This window comes from Eulemur rufifrons, chromosome 8, assembly GCF_041146395.1.
Source record: "Eulemur rufifrons isolate Redbay chromosome 8, OSU_ERuf_1, whole genome shotgun sequence".
Taxonomy (NCBI): Eukaryota; Metazoa; Chordata; class Mammalia; order Primates; family Lemuridae; genus Eulemur; species Eulemur rufifrons.
The window spans coordinates 11,791,858-11,808,014 of NC_090990.1; the positions used below are offsets into that span (position 1 = coordinate 11,791,858).

Consider the following 16,157-nt stretch of genomic DNA (forward strand, 5'->3'; position numbering starts at 1 on the left):
ACAGTGATGCAGCGGAGGAGAAGAGGGAACTCCCTTCCAAGCATGAGCACAGCCAGTGCAGGGGACCCAGCCCTGGACCATGAGCAGGGAGCCTGGCTCTGTCCTAGGGCCTTGCCATCCCCTCTCTGAGCCTGTTTCCTCATCTGCACGATGGAGGGGCTGGGCGGAGTGACCTCCAGACTGAGTGACGCTGAGCCAGTCTCAGAGCTTTGCAAGATGGTTAGGAGGGGCCCGTGTCCCAGCTTTTGAAGCAAGTACAATGTCAGGGGCACTTGCTGGAAGGAGCATGCCCTCTCTGGAGGGGTTCTGGGAGGTTCTGGGACTGCCCATCAGAGCCAAGAGCTCGAACCTAGCCCTGCTGTTGGAAACGCAGGCCACAGGGAAGGGACACCAGCCGGAAAGCTTGCTCAGCCCTGAGGCTCTGGTGCCGCGGGTATGGTGAGGTGGGAGGGGAAGGGTGCGAGGAATGGAGTCCCAGGGGAAAGCTGAGTTCTCAGGGTCTAGGTGCCCGACTGCCAGGGACTCCAGAGAGAGAGCAGGCTGGTGAGCCAGGAGAAGGCGGACCCCGGAGACCAAGTCCCAGCCCTGCCCTTCAACTCAGGGCCCTTAGACAAGTCACCCAGTGGCTGCAGCTGCACCTGTCCCCACCCGCCTCCCCGCCCCACAGTAGGGCGCTGTGGATTAAAGATGGATCGAGATCAAGGTTATGGCACTGACTAGCCAAGGCCTTAATGCCATCCCTGCTCCAGGCCAGCTACCCCCAGTGAGAGACTGGCACACCAGCCCTCTGTCGGGGTGGACGAGGGGAGCTCTGATTGGGGCGTTTGCCGATTTCCTACAATGGCAAATTTAAGCTACTGAGGTGACATCACTGAACCTGGAGTGGGCAGACAGGCACACCAGCAGCTTCCAGAGCTGGTACCAGCTGGCTCTGGCCCCCACTTGGCTATGCCCAGCCCAGACTCTGCCATTACCCCCAGCGGCATTTCACAGTGCGGCGCTCCACAGTGACAGACGGGCCTGGCTCTGAATCCCAGCTTGGCAGCGTATCAGCTCAGTGGCCTTGACCAAGTCACTTCTCCTCTCAGAAGCTCAGTTTCCCCGTCTACAGAAGAGCAGTGATGCCCCCACTCCCGGGCTGAGTGTCTGGAGTCAGCGAAGTGACGTTTGTGACACACCCCGGGTGTGAATGGCACGAGCCTTTCCTGTGACGCGTGTGGTCAGCTCCGCCAGCCCACCAAAGGGACACTAGCGGGGGTGGGTCTGATCAAGAACAGTCCACAGGTAAGACCCCTGCTGCCACTGCCCTTTCTGGGCTCATGACGTTATCAGACAGACACTTCTACACGGGACCAGGAGGGGACACCCTGGCCCCTGCATCTCATGGCCAAGAACAGCCCCCTCCCCGGCTGAAGCAACTCCCTCCTCCCACCTCTGTTCTGGGGAATCTTTGCAAAGGAAAGGAAAGAGAAAGGTGGGCAGGTAACGGAAAGCCTGTTCCGATCCGGCAGCCACTGTCCTGCCCAAGAGGAGCTGAAAATACGAAACTTCCCAAATCATAAATGTTGAAAATGAATCCACATTCTTGCAGAACACTGTGCTACTGGCTGCTCTCGGCCCAGCCCCCCAGTGTGCCATGACCATACTCACAGCTGGTTGAACATGCGTTTCATCTCGTCCGTGATGTTCATGGAGCCGACCTCGTCATCCGAGAACCGGTTCACCTCTCCGTCCTGCTCGGAGATGTCATCATCTGAAGCCACCTTGCGCTCTTTCTTTTTGGGGACCACCTGAACCAGAAAGGAGGCAATCAGGGTGGCTGGAGGGCTCGGCGGGGAGGGAGGGCAGGGGCGGACTGGGAGGGAGCTGGCATCCCACAGGATGGATGAGCGTGGTGGGGCCGGCCCCTGCCGGGAAAGATGCACAGGTCCTCTAAGAAGCAGGCGGCGTTAGCAGGAAGCATGAGGTGGGACACATGCAGGTGAGGACACGGACGGCCCTGGACCCTTCCCTGCCCTGGGAAGCTCACCCTTCGCCAGAGAAGCAACCCCATGATTTGGGGAGAGGAGCAGGCCAGACTAGGGCACAGAGTCACCTGGGATGTCTCAGAGCCAGCCAGAGAGCTGGAGAACCCCCGACAGAGGCCAGAATGGCTCCATGCTGCCCAGAGCCCTCCTGCTCACATGCAAAGGCCACGGAGGGGCAGCCCAAGGTTCACCAAGCTTCCACGCCCAGCAGACAAGACACGAGCAAACGGCGGCTGCATTGGTCTCCCTGCTTCCCAGCACAGGAGCAGCAAGAAGGCATGGAGGTGGAGCGAGAGCCCCCAGGAGGCCCAGGTCTGGCCCAGCTACGTCCAAAGTCACACACATAAAGCCACAACACACCGTTTTGCCCTGGGCTCAAGCAAAAGCCGAAACACAACCCGGAACTCAAGAAGCAGCCTTTGGAGAATGACATGTGCCTCATTCGGCCGGACTACCTCCCAAGCCCTCTCCGGAGGACAGCCTCACTGGCGCTAACCTGATCGCCGTCTCGCGGGGGCACCCACACTTGCACGTTAGGCCGGGGGGGCAGCGAGAGCCTCTTTGGGGGGGAATGAAAAATAGTCAAAGGCCAACAGCTCCTCCTCTGGGTTTCGAGGCCCACCTGCCAGGGCTCAGGCCAGCTCCCCCAGTTCTCCCCGCAGCCTGGCCAGGGCTCCCCAGCCATGGGGACGATGCCCAGCGCCAGCACCCAGAGGAAGAGGCAGGAATCGGGGCGGTGGACACAGTGCGGCCGGTGGCCCCTGCCCTGGTAGGTCAGACCTGAGCTCTGGCCCAGCTCTGTGGCTGCCTTCCTGAGCACGTCACAGCACCCCCAGGCCCTGGGCCCCGCAGCCGCAGGAGGAAGCAGTCGGACTTGATGGCGGAGTCAGACAGGCCTACGAGTCCGTGAGTCCCTGACTCTACGCTTTCCTGGGGAGGCCAGAGGCTCGGGGGCAGTGCCACCTCTCGGGGAAGGGGAGTGAGTGGGATGTCGAGGGAAATAGGGCTGGCCAGGCAGGGGTGGAGGCCAGGGCTGCTCTAGGGGACAGAGGGGGGCGGCTGGTGAGCAGGGTGGCCCTAGTCACCTGGAAGATCTTGGACACGTCTTCCGAGTTCCGCTGCTGTGCGACATCGCACAGCTTGGCTGTGATATCGATTCGGCGGCAGATGTCCATGTCCACCTTCATGGCCTTTTCTTGGATCTTTGTGTCCAGGTCTGTCATGGGCTGCAGGGAGGACAGCAGGGGTTACGTGAGCGAGGGACGGAGCAAGCCTGGGGGCGGGGCAGAGAGGCGGGGACCCCTAGGTGTTGGCGGAGGTGGGGGGAGGCCCCCAGAGCCTCAGGGAGCCTCGGGCTTTTCCTGGGCGTGGAGAGCTGTGTCCACACTGCTTGGGACAGGGAAGGGGTGGGGGCCTGGGGGCCGGGGCTTCGGCGCCCGCCTTGTGGACAGCGTGAGACCGTGTGTGCTGGTCTCCCTAAGGGATGGAAGGCGTCCCCTCGGCAGACACAGGGTCACTGTTCACTTTGTCAGAGTAAAGAAAAAAGACAGACAGCCCTGCTGTTGAAAGACATCCATCCCTCGTTCCCACCGTCAGCCCCGCCTGTCCCCACACAGCAGGGCCTGCCAAGGTGGCTCTCTGCTGGGTGCCCCCCACGCTGGCAGTGGGGAGTCGCACTGCCCACTGCTTGAAGGCGGCAGGACACCCGTGTCCCCAGCAGCAAGGAGACCTTTGCTGCCAACAGCACCCTCCCACCCACACTTACTCCGAGGGGCCCCTGATTGTCCAAAGGACACGCACACCGGCCTTTCCTGACTTCGCAACGCAACCCACCGAGGGCTGCTGGGCCCCGGGCGCCTCTCAGGCCGGCATGACCAGACCGCACAGGCCCTGACCCGCCAGCGTCCCCTGTGCCCAGACACACACCGCGGCCTGCCCTCCTCACGCCAGCTGGGAAGGAGTCAGAGCAAACACACACAGACCGTCGGCGAGCCCGGGAGGGCGGGATGGGTTAAGCGGCAGATTAATGCATCTCTACTCAGACCGAGGAAGCGAAAGTGGGGAGGGGCGGCGGGGGCAGGGGGGCGCCTGGTCTCCGATGCATCTGTCATCCTCACGGTCAAACGCAGCCAGCCAGGACTCTAACTAGAAGCCAGCTCAGAGCCTTGGAGTGAATGAAGCATTCTGCATGATGGGTGTGGGGGATCATGACGCCCGGGGCGGCGGCGGTGGCACTTACGTCACTCATGAGCCCCTTAAACACCACCAGCTCGGCCTTAAGCCGCTCGATCTTCTCGTTCATTTCCTCCTGGATGGCGTCAGCCTCCTGCGCCGCCTGCGGGGACCGAGACGGGGAGGCTTCAGAGGAGCACCCTGGGGACACACCCTGGGGGAGGAAGGGACTGGACGCCTGGGTCCAGGGCCCCGGGCACCGACGTCCAACCAGGCTGGGTGCCTGCATGCCAGGGAAGGGGCGCCAAGGACCTCACCCCAGCCTGGCTTCCCGCCGAGCCCCGCTGGATGCTCAGAACACTGTTCAAAGGCTTGCTTATCGCGTGGGAAAACCCATGGCAGATATTAAGAGGAAAAGAGCAGGTCCCAACCATTGACACATTAGGCCAGTCTATGTGAAACTGCCAGTATTTGACCACCTCTGGTTTCAAAACTGACAGTGTCACGTGTGCCAACCTAACGTGTGAATCTAGAGAGTGTAGGTGTGGCTGTGGGGGGGTGTGTCTGAGTAGAAAATTTGGACGGTCACATACCAGCTTATCAACTGTGGTGGGAGGCACTGGAGGTACTTTTTTTTTCCTTTGTGCTTTTCTGAATTTTCTAAATATTTGACCATGAACACATTATGTTTGTTTAAAAAGGAAAAAAAAAAGTACTTTTGTTATAAAAGAAAGGGAGATGTTCATCCTTTTCCAAAAGCTATTTTTAAAAATTTTTGAAAGAACTTTTCATGCCGTCTTATGGAGTCGCTGCTCTTGTTCCCATTAGACTGAGAGGAAAATAGAGGCTGAGAAGGTAAAGTTTGCCACTCAGGGGACACCGCAGGCAGGTGAGGAGCAGAGCCCAGGGTGCAGAGACAGCAGCTGGAGCAGCAAGGGGGACGTCCTCAGCGTCCACGAGGAGAGCCTGCTTGGGCTGGGAGCCCCCCATGCCCTCTCCAAGGTATTCAGTCCCAACTCAGGGCACTGCAAGCTGGGGGGCTTAAAGACCCACTAGTCCCAGCCTCGGGTGGGGAGGCAGAGGCTGGAGAGAGGAGTCACTGGCCCCAGGTTGCCCAGCAAGCTGGGGGCAGCTCCGGGACTTGGACCCAGGCTCCCAACTCCCGAATCTGAGCTTTCCTGCAACACTGTGCTGGTCCATTCCTTGCCTCGAAGCAGAGGAAGCTGAAGAGACCTCTTGGCTCCACAGAGGAGAGACTGAGGCAGCAGGAGGTCACACTGCTTGAGTAGGGGCCGTGCCCCATGAAGACTGTGCCCCTTGACCACATGGCTCCCACACGTGCCTCTCCTGGTCAGGACCTCCGAGGGCTCTTACCTCCTGCAGCGTTTCCACCATGGTCTGAAGGTTCATGCGCTTGGCGAGCTCCTCCTCCCATCTGCAAAAGCCAAGAGGGACAGGGGGTCAGACGGTGGGCTCCAGCCCGTCCAGGCCTCAGACACATCCCCAGCACCCACCCTGGGTCTGTCCCTGGGCTGGGAGAGGAAGGCGCCTTGGTGAATCCATCCCTGCCTGTCCTCCAGGAGCTCCCAACCTAGGCAGGGTGGTGTGAGAGGACAGCCGAGCTGACGCAGAACCAGAACACCAGGTGGTGGTGACAAGTGCCACACTCAAGGCATGAGCCCGGCACTGTGGGGAGACAAAGGCAGGAGGGACCACCACCCTGCCCTTCCTTCATGCAAAGTGCAAAGTGCTGTGCAAGTGCCGTTGCTCCTGCTGTTGCTTCAAGATGCGCTTGCAAAGCGGGCCCTTCGCAGCCAGGCTGCAGCCAGCTCTACCCTCGGCCTCTTCTTTGCACTCACAAGAAACAAACCTGTATTGTGCTAAACACTGCAATCTTAGAGTCTATTTGTCCTGCAGCCTACCCTAACCAACACAGAAATTTCCTACATAGGTGTTATCATCCCATTTTACAGATATGGAAACCGAGGCTCAGAGAGATTAAATGTCTTGCCCAAAGACACACAGCTAGTCAGTGGGTGGAGTTGAAGTTCAAACCCAGGTCCGTTTTATTACATTAAAAGAAACCCCCCAAAATACAGTTCTCACTTCTTTAGCATCCATCAGGTGCCAGGCCCCACTCCCAGGGCTCTCCACGTATCGTTTCATTCACGCACAGGTTGGTTGAAGCTCAGCAAAGGATAAATACCAGGAACACCTTTACTGAGACTGACTCTGTACCAGGCCTGTTCTACACGAAGCACTTTAATCCTCGTAACGACCCCGTGGTGTGGGTACCATCACATCCCATGTACAGGTGGAAAAGGAAGGCTGAGTCACAAGCCCAAGGTCGGAGTGGGCGAAGGTGGAGCCAGGACTCAAACCCAGGTGGGGAGGCCCCAGACAGACCATGCGGAATCCCCTTGGGGAGCTCCCCGCAGATCCAGGCAGCACCGAAGCCTGAAGGCCCCAGCACAGAGTCCCTGCCCCCCTGCGCCCCCTCTAAGCCTCCCCCCCAGGAAGCTGGGGCAGGTTCCTTCTCTCCCTCCCGCCGGGACAGACAGAGGAGCTCCTCTCCCGCCTTGCCCCACTGCTGCCCTCCCCCCATGGCCTCTGAGCAGGGCGGTCTGGAAGCCTTTTAGGATGCTGTCAGGACCCGCTAAAAATAGGCCAGAGGGGAGGGAGGGACAAAGAGAAAGTTACATCACCGGCTTTTAGAAACAAGAGAAAACAGATACTGTTTGCACACATAGAGGAAAATTCCTCCCCTCTCCTACACGGGCCCTGGCCAGGGCTCCCCGAGGACACAGGCGCGCTCGCTCCACCGTTCTCGCTGCCTTTACCAGCCCGATGTTAGCTGCCAGCCCGTGGGCTCCAGCGTCCCGACCTCGAGGGCAGGGGCTGGGGCTCCCGCCGGGGCTGACAGACGCAGAGGGAGCTAAGGAGGGCCAGGGAGAGAGTCTAAGGGACCCAGGCAGGGCCATCTCACTGGACCCCTCATTGCACAGAGAGGGAAACTGAGGCCCAGAGTAGACAAGCCCAAGGTCACCCAGTACGTTAGGGACAAGGCTAAGAGGCCAGCCCCAGGCCACCTCTCGATGAGGACAGGCCCAATGTTGGGGACAAGAATTCCAAGTGGGGAAAAGTGCCAGCCACCCACCCCCACCCAGCAGCATGGTGCATCTGGGGCCTCCGTCGAGGGCGGTAAAGGCCCTGGACACAGGTCCTGAGCTGAATCATCTCTCCTGGCCACGCTGCTCTGAGGGGGGAAGGGGACGTGATTCCAAGGCCACTGAGCAGAGCGGGTGCAGGGAGAGCCGAGTGTGCTCTGGCCACCGCCTGGCTTCTGGGCCCAGCCCACCACCGTGTCCTAACAGCAGGAGCAGCCGAGAAGGGGGCAGCGAGGAGTGAAGAAAGCCACGTCCTCTCCCTTGGACTCAGGCAGCCAGGAGCATCTTGCTGACACATCCCCCACTCTCCAGAACGAGGCACAGCCCCCCCGCACTGTTTCTTCAAGCAACCATCTCACGAGGAAGGCGGGGCAAGGGTCAAAGACCCATTGTACAGATGGAGAAAATGAGGCCCGGGGAAGGAAAGTGACTTGCTCAAAATCCACCCAGCGTAAGGGTATACATCCGTATCTTTGGCTCTCCAGACACAATGGCAGCAGCAACCCAGTCTGGGTCCCACGCACCGGGCTCACTGCCTTATACCATTGGCTTTCACATGAATTATTAAACCTCTCGGGGGGATAATTTTTTAACCAAACCCATTTTGTAGATGAGGGAACTGAGGTTCAGAGAGGTGAAGTAACTTGTCCAAGGTCACACAGCTAGTAAGCAGGGAGCTGGGACTCAAACCTAGTGCACTCCCCAAAGCAGCGAATCTCAAACTAGAATGTGCACACGAATCGCCTTTGCAGACGAGGGAAGCTTGTTAACATGCAGACCCTGACTCAGCGGGCCTAGGGTGGGGCAGTCAGCTCCTTGGGGGTGCTGGTCGCAGATGGCACTTTGAGTGGGCCAGGCTCTGGAAGGCCACGCAGTCCAGTCCCTGCACTTCACCCCTCCCCTCCCGCCCGAGCTGTGCACCCGCCCCACACCTTGATCATGTTTCCTAAGCTCACCCCAGAGGATGAGCTTGCACAAATGGTTTCACGAGCCTTTTCCTCCCGAAGCCAGGCTGGGTGGGCAGCTGGGTCTCCTGCTCCCAGGAGGTCGAGGACAGACCCCGCATGTGGACAGCAGCTGGCTTGACAGACAAGAGCCCGCTGCCCGCAGTGACATCCCTCTCAGCAGCGGTGGGAAAGCCTGGCTCAGCTGGCTCCAGTGTTGACAGAGCAGAAAAGCTCTGCCCTTCAGCCGCTCTGACTGACTGGGGCGAGGGCCAGGTGGGCAACGTGTTCTCATGGTACCCCAGACACCCGCACCTGCTGCTCTGCCTCCCAGAGCAAGGGAGCACCCAGCGTGGCCAGAAGCTGGTTGACCAGGCTGCTGGCTTGGTTACCTGCTTCCCCGTACAATCCTGCCCCCTGCCCCGGGTCTATCCACGAGAGTAAGGCTTCGGTGGGGAGGGACCGGCATACACAAAGAGGCCAGCAGGAAGGCACAGGCCAGGAGCCGTCTGCCACCAAGATGGGAGCGCATCTGCTGTGGGTCAGGGTTTGGTGGAGGGCGTTTCCTTGCAGCCTATGCCGTCCCTACTCTCAGCCCCAGCCCACAGCCGAGCAAACGACTCGCCCAAAGTCACCACTGCTAGGAAATGGCAGAGCCCGGGCTCAAACTCAGGTCTGGCCAAATCCAACTCCTGGGCCCCGTAAGGCTGAAAGGGGAAGGCAGGCTGGGCTGAACTCAAAGAGCCCAGCTTGGGGGCACAAGGGTCCGAGTTTCCTCGAGTTTCCCCAGCAGTCCAGGAGCTGTTCTGTCGGCCGGGGAGGGGTCTTTTCTGGTCAAAGGACCCCACGATACTGAAAGGCCTGTCACTGGAGGAAACTGGGGTGACAAACACACCCCAACTCTCTGTGGGGTGGCTGGGCCCTTTAAATATTAACACATCTGCTCGATCCCACTGCCTCAACGCAGTGGGCTATGAAGCTATCCTGTACCCATTTTACAGGTGGGAATATGAAAGCCCAAAGCCTACGGACGACTCAAGCCAGAGCCGAGATGGCCTGAATCACTGAGCATCTCCCCTGCCCACCCTGACCTTCTCCCTTGAAGTGCTGGGTGAGAGAGGGACACTTGTTGGTCACCTTCTCCAGGCCGTTCACCATGTGAGGCGTTCACACCTGTGTATATAAAATGTCACTGACTCCTCCCCCGAGGACAGTCTCCATTCTGCAGATGAGGAAGCAGAGGCTCCGCGGTGAGGCCCGTTTCCCCTTCCCCTCCCTCCTCAGCCTCCTGCAACGCTATCCCTTCTCCCGGCTTGTCTCAAATGGCATCTCTTCCCCGAGCTTTGGCATCCACTGCAATTGTTTTCCCTCTTCCGGGCCCCCGATCGCAGGGCCCCAGGATCTTGTCCTCCCAGGCAGGCGGCTCAGCCGCGGTGTCCCACTGCACACGGCTCTCACCCAAAGGAGCAGGCCCCACGGCGCCAGGGACAGCGATGGGCTCCCCCAGGCAGTCACCTTCGTCTGCCCCACCATCGCCAGAGGCTGGCACCACCTCAGGGGGTCTCAGGCACAGAGGAGGGACAAGGAGGAAACCAGGGTGTGATCCCTGCTGTGGGTGTATAAGGGCATAAAGGAGGAACCGGGTCTCAGGCTGGGGACCAGCCCTCCCAGCATCCAGAGAGCTGGTTATAACGACCCTGCCTGTGCGCAGGAGTCAGACATTCACCGCCTGGATTTGGTGAATGAGTGAATCCAGCCCCTGCTCACCCCTCCCGAGCCAGAGCCCCTTTCCCCGGGGCATCCTCCCAGCCTGGGGGCTCGGCTCTCAGCTCGTCCGCGTGGCTCCGCCGCCTCTCCCAGGAGAGGCCAGGCCAGGGGGAGGGACAGCCGGGGCAGGAAGCAGCAGGGAGAGGGAGAAGCCTTCCCTTTCCCACTTCCCACAGCCCTGGGGGCAGGCGAGGCAGGGGCTTCGGGACAAAGAGTTCGGGAAGAGGAAATGACTGCACAAAAGGATTCTGCAGCTGAGAGCCCGGGCCTGGGCCACGGCCACCATCTTAGCAGAGCAAGCACTCTGAGGCTGGTGGCCTGGTGGCCGGGACAGGGAGGTGGCAGCACCACCCGGCCAGATGTGGTCTCCGCATTCCTGAGGAGCCTCCCTGGGACCACATGAGCAACCAGAAGCCTCAGCTGGCCACGGGGGGCAGGGAGGGGTGGACAGCTTCATCGCCAGCCCCCGCCCCCACCCAACACTCGGCCAGGGCCTCCCCCTCCCCCAGCAGCTCAAGATGACACAAGATGACACACAGACCCGCAGGAAAGGGGCTAGCAAGCCTGGCCAACAGAGGGCCGGAAACCCAAGCTGAAGTCACTGGCAGAGCGGCTGACTCACAGGCTTTGCACTTCCTGTGCCGTCGTCGGAGAAAGGGGCTCCCGGGCTCAGGAGGAAAGTGGGTGCAGGCCCAGCAAAACAATTAAGGCTCAGGGACAGCCCTGGGGCTCCCAGGCAGAGATTCTGAAGCAGCAAGGGTGGGTTCCAATCCTGCCCCGCCACTTCCCAGCTGTGTGACCTTGGGCAAGTCAATTACCCTCTCTGGGCCTCAGCTGCACCCTCTGTGAGTCGGGAAGCACACCACCCGCTTTCGAGGGCGGCTGTGGGAACTCCATGAAGGGCACAGCGTGGGTGAAAACACCCAGCCCCAGCCCTGGCACCCAGCAGACGATCTGATCCGTGGGGCGGGCTCCACAGCCGGGCAGAGCGGGAGGGAGCCGCAGGAATGGCCCACACCTTGCCGGGGAAGGCAGCGGCCGGCACGCCCAGGCCGACTCACTCAGGTGGTGGGAAGCAAGCTCAGGTGAGGCTGGGCCGGAGCCACCAGTGGAAAACTTCATTCTGGGCCAAGCGTGGGCCTGGCCTCTGGCGGAGGGCAGGTGGGGGCAGAGAGCAGCTTCCTCCTGGGCGGGTGGAGGGCTGGCGCCTTCTCTGCTCCACCCTGGCCACGGGACCCCACCCCACCCCACTGCAGCAGGGCTGGGTGCAGGCTGCCAGGGGATGGCCAGGGGACAGCCAGGAATGTGCTGGACGCCGAAGGCTCTGACCACAGGGGATTTTGCCCACTGGTGCCCCTCGGTTCTGCGCCGCCCTGGCCTCTGAGCCAGCCCACCCGCAGACGCACAGGGGCACTGTCCCCTCCTTGCGTGGACGGACAGTGCCTTGTCCCAGGCTGCACAGCCGAGCCAGGCCGAGCTCAGGGGCCCCGACTGGCTCCTCTCTGGAATGACGTCTGCGCTGGAGGGACAGGCTGCGGCACGGAGGCAGACCAGGGGCCCCCTCTTCAAATGCAGCGTCCCAGAAGCCCACGGGCCACACAGACCGCTGTGGGCTCCCCTGCAGAGTCAGGGCCCGGTGAGATCTGGGGCCCCCGCTTGCTTCTGCCGGGCCCTTCCAGAGATCTAGAAACCACGACTGAGTCACCTTCCTCCTCCCACACACCCCCCTTTAATGCCACAGACGATTCGATTCGTGTTTGTGGCAGAAAACAATACAGATAAGGGAAAGGGAGTGGGGCGGGGCGGGAGTGCGATTTGGGGAACCTGAGGAGAGTCCCGCCACCACTGCCACCACAGGGCTCGGCTCGTCCCTAGCGGCATGCGCTGGCCCTCGTGGGGACGTTGCCTCCTGACTTCCTCCTCCACTTGGTCTACCATGAGCATCTCTTCTCCCCGGGAAATGGACGGCCAGTAAGCTCCAGCCACCTGCCTGCCCCGCAGGGCCACCGGACACCGCCTCTCTCGGCCTCCCTGTCGCCCTCCTGCCTGTGGGCTCTGCGGCTCCCATCTCCACGGAGGCCCCGAGCCCGGGAAGGGATGCCTCACAGACGTGCCCATCAGAGCCCGGCTGCCCAGCTGTACTCTGCTGCTCGCAGAAGGAAACACAAATTAAATGCCAACTGATTGTCTCCACGGAGGAGGTATTAATTTAATGTGAACACTTAACCAGGGCAGCCGATTCCATTACAGGCGGGCGGTAATGGCCTGGGCAGGCCGAGCACAGGGGTGGGGGCCGGGTTTGAGAAGCCACTGGATCAAGTAGGCCCCTCCAGCCAGCACACTGCCACCCGCGGCTGCTGCCAGCCCGGAACAGCAGCCTCCTCCAGGGATCCCACTGCAGGTCTGTGCGAGGCCACCCAGGGGGCGGGCAGGGGGCTCTAATGTCTTGGGGATGTTCCTCGTGGAGGAGAGGGTATACCAGGCTAGGAGGCAGGAGGTCCTGGTTCAAGTCCTGGCTGTGTCCCTAATTCACCACACAACCCCGGGCAAGTCCCTTCTCAACGCTGGGCCTCAGTCTCCCCATCTGCAATACGACCTCTGAGAATCCCACTGGATGTGATATTTGCAGTGCCACCTGTAGCCCTGGATACCACCCTTCCCTGAAGCCCAGAAGAGGTGACAGCCTCGAGGACGCCAATGCCATCCAGAGTTACCCTGGGTAATGCCAGGCCTCTGGCAGCCTGCCCTCAGCAGCAGACACCCCCTGAGCACCCGCTCTCCGCCCAGCGATGGGTGGCAGCACGCATTCATTCATTCATCATTCATTCCACAAACAGCTCCTGAGGGCTTGCCTCGAGCATCAAAGATTGTAGGGTCTCTCCAGACCTCACCAGGAAGGCCGGCAGACTGAGAAAGCCGTCTGCCACCGTGTGATCGCCAGAGGCCTGCTCCCCTCTAGCTAGGAACCTCAGTCTCCACTTCTGTAAAATGGGAATAGCAGTCCACCTTGTAGGGCTGGAGCGAGGCACCCAGGTGCCCCTGATGGACAGAGACCACGCTCACTAGTATTGCCCTGGCAGCATGGCCTGGGGGCGGCGGAAAGGGCAGATGGGTGGGTGAAGGCGTGGCCCACCTAAGCAGGAGCACTTCTCCATCCTATCCTGACGCTCTGGGATCCAGGAGCAACTGAGAGAGGTGGCACTGAGAGTCGGTAGCTGAGGAATTTTCCCCGAGAGGAGGTGAAATCGAGTCCTGCCAACAGGCAGTAGGGATGAACAACATGGAGTCATCCACATTCCCCACCTGTTTCCTGGAGACCAAGGGTGCCCTTTGCAGGGCAACTGGCTGGTCTCTGGGCTCTTCATGGGGAGCCGCCAGGCCTTGAGAGAGGCGGGAGGGAGAGAAGCCCCCGCCCCCCGGCACACCTGCAAGTAACCAGGCAGCCAGTGCTGCACAGGAAGTCCTGCATCCGGTCCTGCCTCTGCCTCTACCTGGCTGTGTCCCTTCCCCTCCTCCAGCACCAGGGTCCCGTTAGTGACACAATGGTGTCAAACTGGACGGATTCTGAGGGCCCACCCAGCCACACGAGAAAACAACTTCCATGGTCCCTGGACAAACACCCCACGCTGACCACAAAGCCATCTGATAAACCGCAAAGTCTCAAAAGCCAGCTGGGACAGCAGTCCTTGAGTTCAAACCAGTGGTGTAGTGGAGAAAGGAGCAGGGGCTCTGGAGCCAGCGGGTCCTGGGATCAAAGCCCAGCTATGTATCTTGCAGCCCTGCAACCCTGAGCAAGTTACTGACCCTCTCTGAGCCTTGGTACTATCACCCATGTCCTAAGGGTTTTTGTCTGGAATAACACACGAAAGGTGCCCAGAACATGTAGTTGGTATCATCAACCTCATCCTCATGACCTCCCAGTGGCAGACAGACACTGGGAGAGTGCTCCAGGATCACGCTGTAAGTGATGGGGCCAAACTTGCACCCAAGTTATGCTGCCAGAACAATCATGTTGATGGTAATGATGATGAGTTAGATGCCACTGTCACCTGGCTGGGTGGCCAGCAGCACATGGGGATGGGGTGACAGAGGGAAAGAAGCCAGAAGCTAATGCCACAGATTCCCCTGCCAGCAAAACCCAGCAAACATCTGCCTCCACCCTCCACACCCCCCAGACATACCCCAGGAATTAATGGGCACATGCGCAGCCCTTTGAGGTCTGTCTTGACAAGAGCCACCGTGGCAGCAGGTGAGCCCAGCTGGTCTCACGGCACCTCCCAACAGGCAGAGGCATTTAAGGGTGTTCTGCCAGGCCAGCTGCTGAACCCCTGGGTCACCTACCCAATGCCAACCTGAGGTTCCGGCTGTTTTATGAGCCACCTGTTCCAATCCCCTGGCATCAGTATGTGCCCAGGTTCCCAGCATCACTCCCACTCAGTATCACTGAAAACACCCTTGGAGAAACTGCAGCCATGTGGTTGCCTGTAACCCGGAGCAGCGTGCTAGGCAGTGCCTTTTAAGTGCTTCTGTCTAGAAATCACACCCAGTGGGCACTGCCCCGCACAAACCAGGCTACTCTGAGAAGGAAAGTGACTCAACCAGTGTCTCGCAGTGAGGAGGAATCTGCATCCCAAACTGCAGGCCACCGTCAGGTTTCTGGGGCACCACTTCCAGCCTCCAGGCTGGGATACACCTTCATCACCTCCTCCAGGGAGCCCTTCATGACTTCCCCAGGATGAGTCATCTATGCTGGTGTTCCCAGTCCCGGGCCCAGGCCTTCATCACAGCATGCAATATGTGTAAATCCTCACTCCCCCACCTCTTGCACCAGACTTTGCTCTCATACAAGGAGGAAAGGATTTGCATCTATTGTAAAGTGCTTATGAGGTGCTAGTCTAATCATTTTACTCCCATCACCTCTAATTCGAACCACACTTCTGTGAGCCAGGTGTTATCCTTCTCGATTTACACAGGAGAAACTGAGGCTCAGGTGAAATGACTTGCTCAAGGTCAACTCCAGGTCCATCTCACTTCCAAAGTCTGAGCAGCCTCTGAATTTTTAGACAGTGTTAGACAATGTCTCGTTGGCTCCATAAACTCCTACCAGTGTCCCCAACACAATGCTCAGAAATGCCCCCAGGTAACAATGCCAGGGGCAGGTGCACAGAAGTGTACACATTTGGGGTTGCAGCCACTGACTTGGAAAAGAGCCACTTAGCCAGGGCATTTGCTTTGCCCATGGACCCACCACTCAGGGCCCTAGAACCCAGGTGGAGAAAGGCCATAGCATGCCCCGACCTCCACCGGCCAAGACCAGCTGGGGCCAGCACCTTGGGAACAAAAAGGCCACTAGCTTTGGAGTTGGGTGAAACTAGGCTCAAACCCCAACCTTACTGGCCACGTGCTCCTGAGCAAATAATTTCGAGTCCCCAAGTCTCCCCATTTGGTCACCTGTGAAACAGGGGCTCATAAAGTTCCCCCTCGGGGCTGCTACAGTTTGTGAAAAAGGTGGTGTGCACAGGCCCTGAAAGCATGGAAGCTCCCATCCCTTCCACATCCTCCCTGTCACTCGCTGTGGACATCACGGGGAGTGGGGAGGCTGCCGCTTGTCACCAGGGCCCCACACCTGGCCCCACCAGGTGGAGGTGCCAAGGGGGGCAGAGGCTCTGCCACTTCCAAGCTGTGTGCCTTTGGGCACTTAACCTCCTGTGCTCCGGGTCCCCAGACTTTAAGTAGGTGCCAGCGGAAGCACCTACCTTGTGACCCAGTGGGGCTGTTATCGTAAGTCAGTGCACGTTAACACTCAGCACTGGGCGAAGCTCCTGGTAAATGTTCAACAGATGGAGCTACGATTAGTCACGGAACACGGCCTGTATGTTGTTCTGCCTGCCATGGCGAGGGGCTCCGCCGAGGAGACGGCACAGGGCCCCGGGCACCAGGTGCCAAACCAGCCCCACTGCAGTCAGTGCCAGGCAACACGTGGGGCTGCCAAAGGCATACGGGAGGACGTCTCATGTCCCCTGTGTCCAGTTCAGCACCACATCCCAGTGCCTGGCACGAGACCGGGCACCGAGGGGGCC

At 59.9% G+C, this 16,157-nt stretch overlaps 1 protein-coding gene across 1 annotated transcript in view; it reads right to left on the bottom strand.

The window, feature by feature from the left end:
- Positions 1–16,157, bottom strand: part of IFFO2 (intermediate filament family orphan 2) — a 43,126-nt gene that overhangs the window by 5,265 nt on the left and 21,704 nt on the right. Inside the window, exons 2-5 of the mRNA XM_069477402.1 lie at positions 5,574–5,634; positions 4,267–4,362; positions 3,113–3,253; positions 1,651–1,790 (exon numbers count right to left, since the gene is read on the bottom strand). Of these exons, the coding sequence (XP_069333503.1) occupies positions 1,651–1,790; positions 3,113–3,253; positions 4,267–4,362; positions 5,574–5,634 (438 nt within the window). The remainder of the gene's footprint in view (positions 1–1,650; positions 1,791–3,112; positions 3,254–4,266; positions 4,363–5,573; positions 5,635–16,157) is intronic.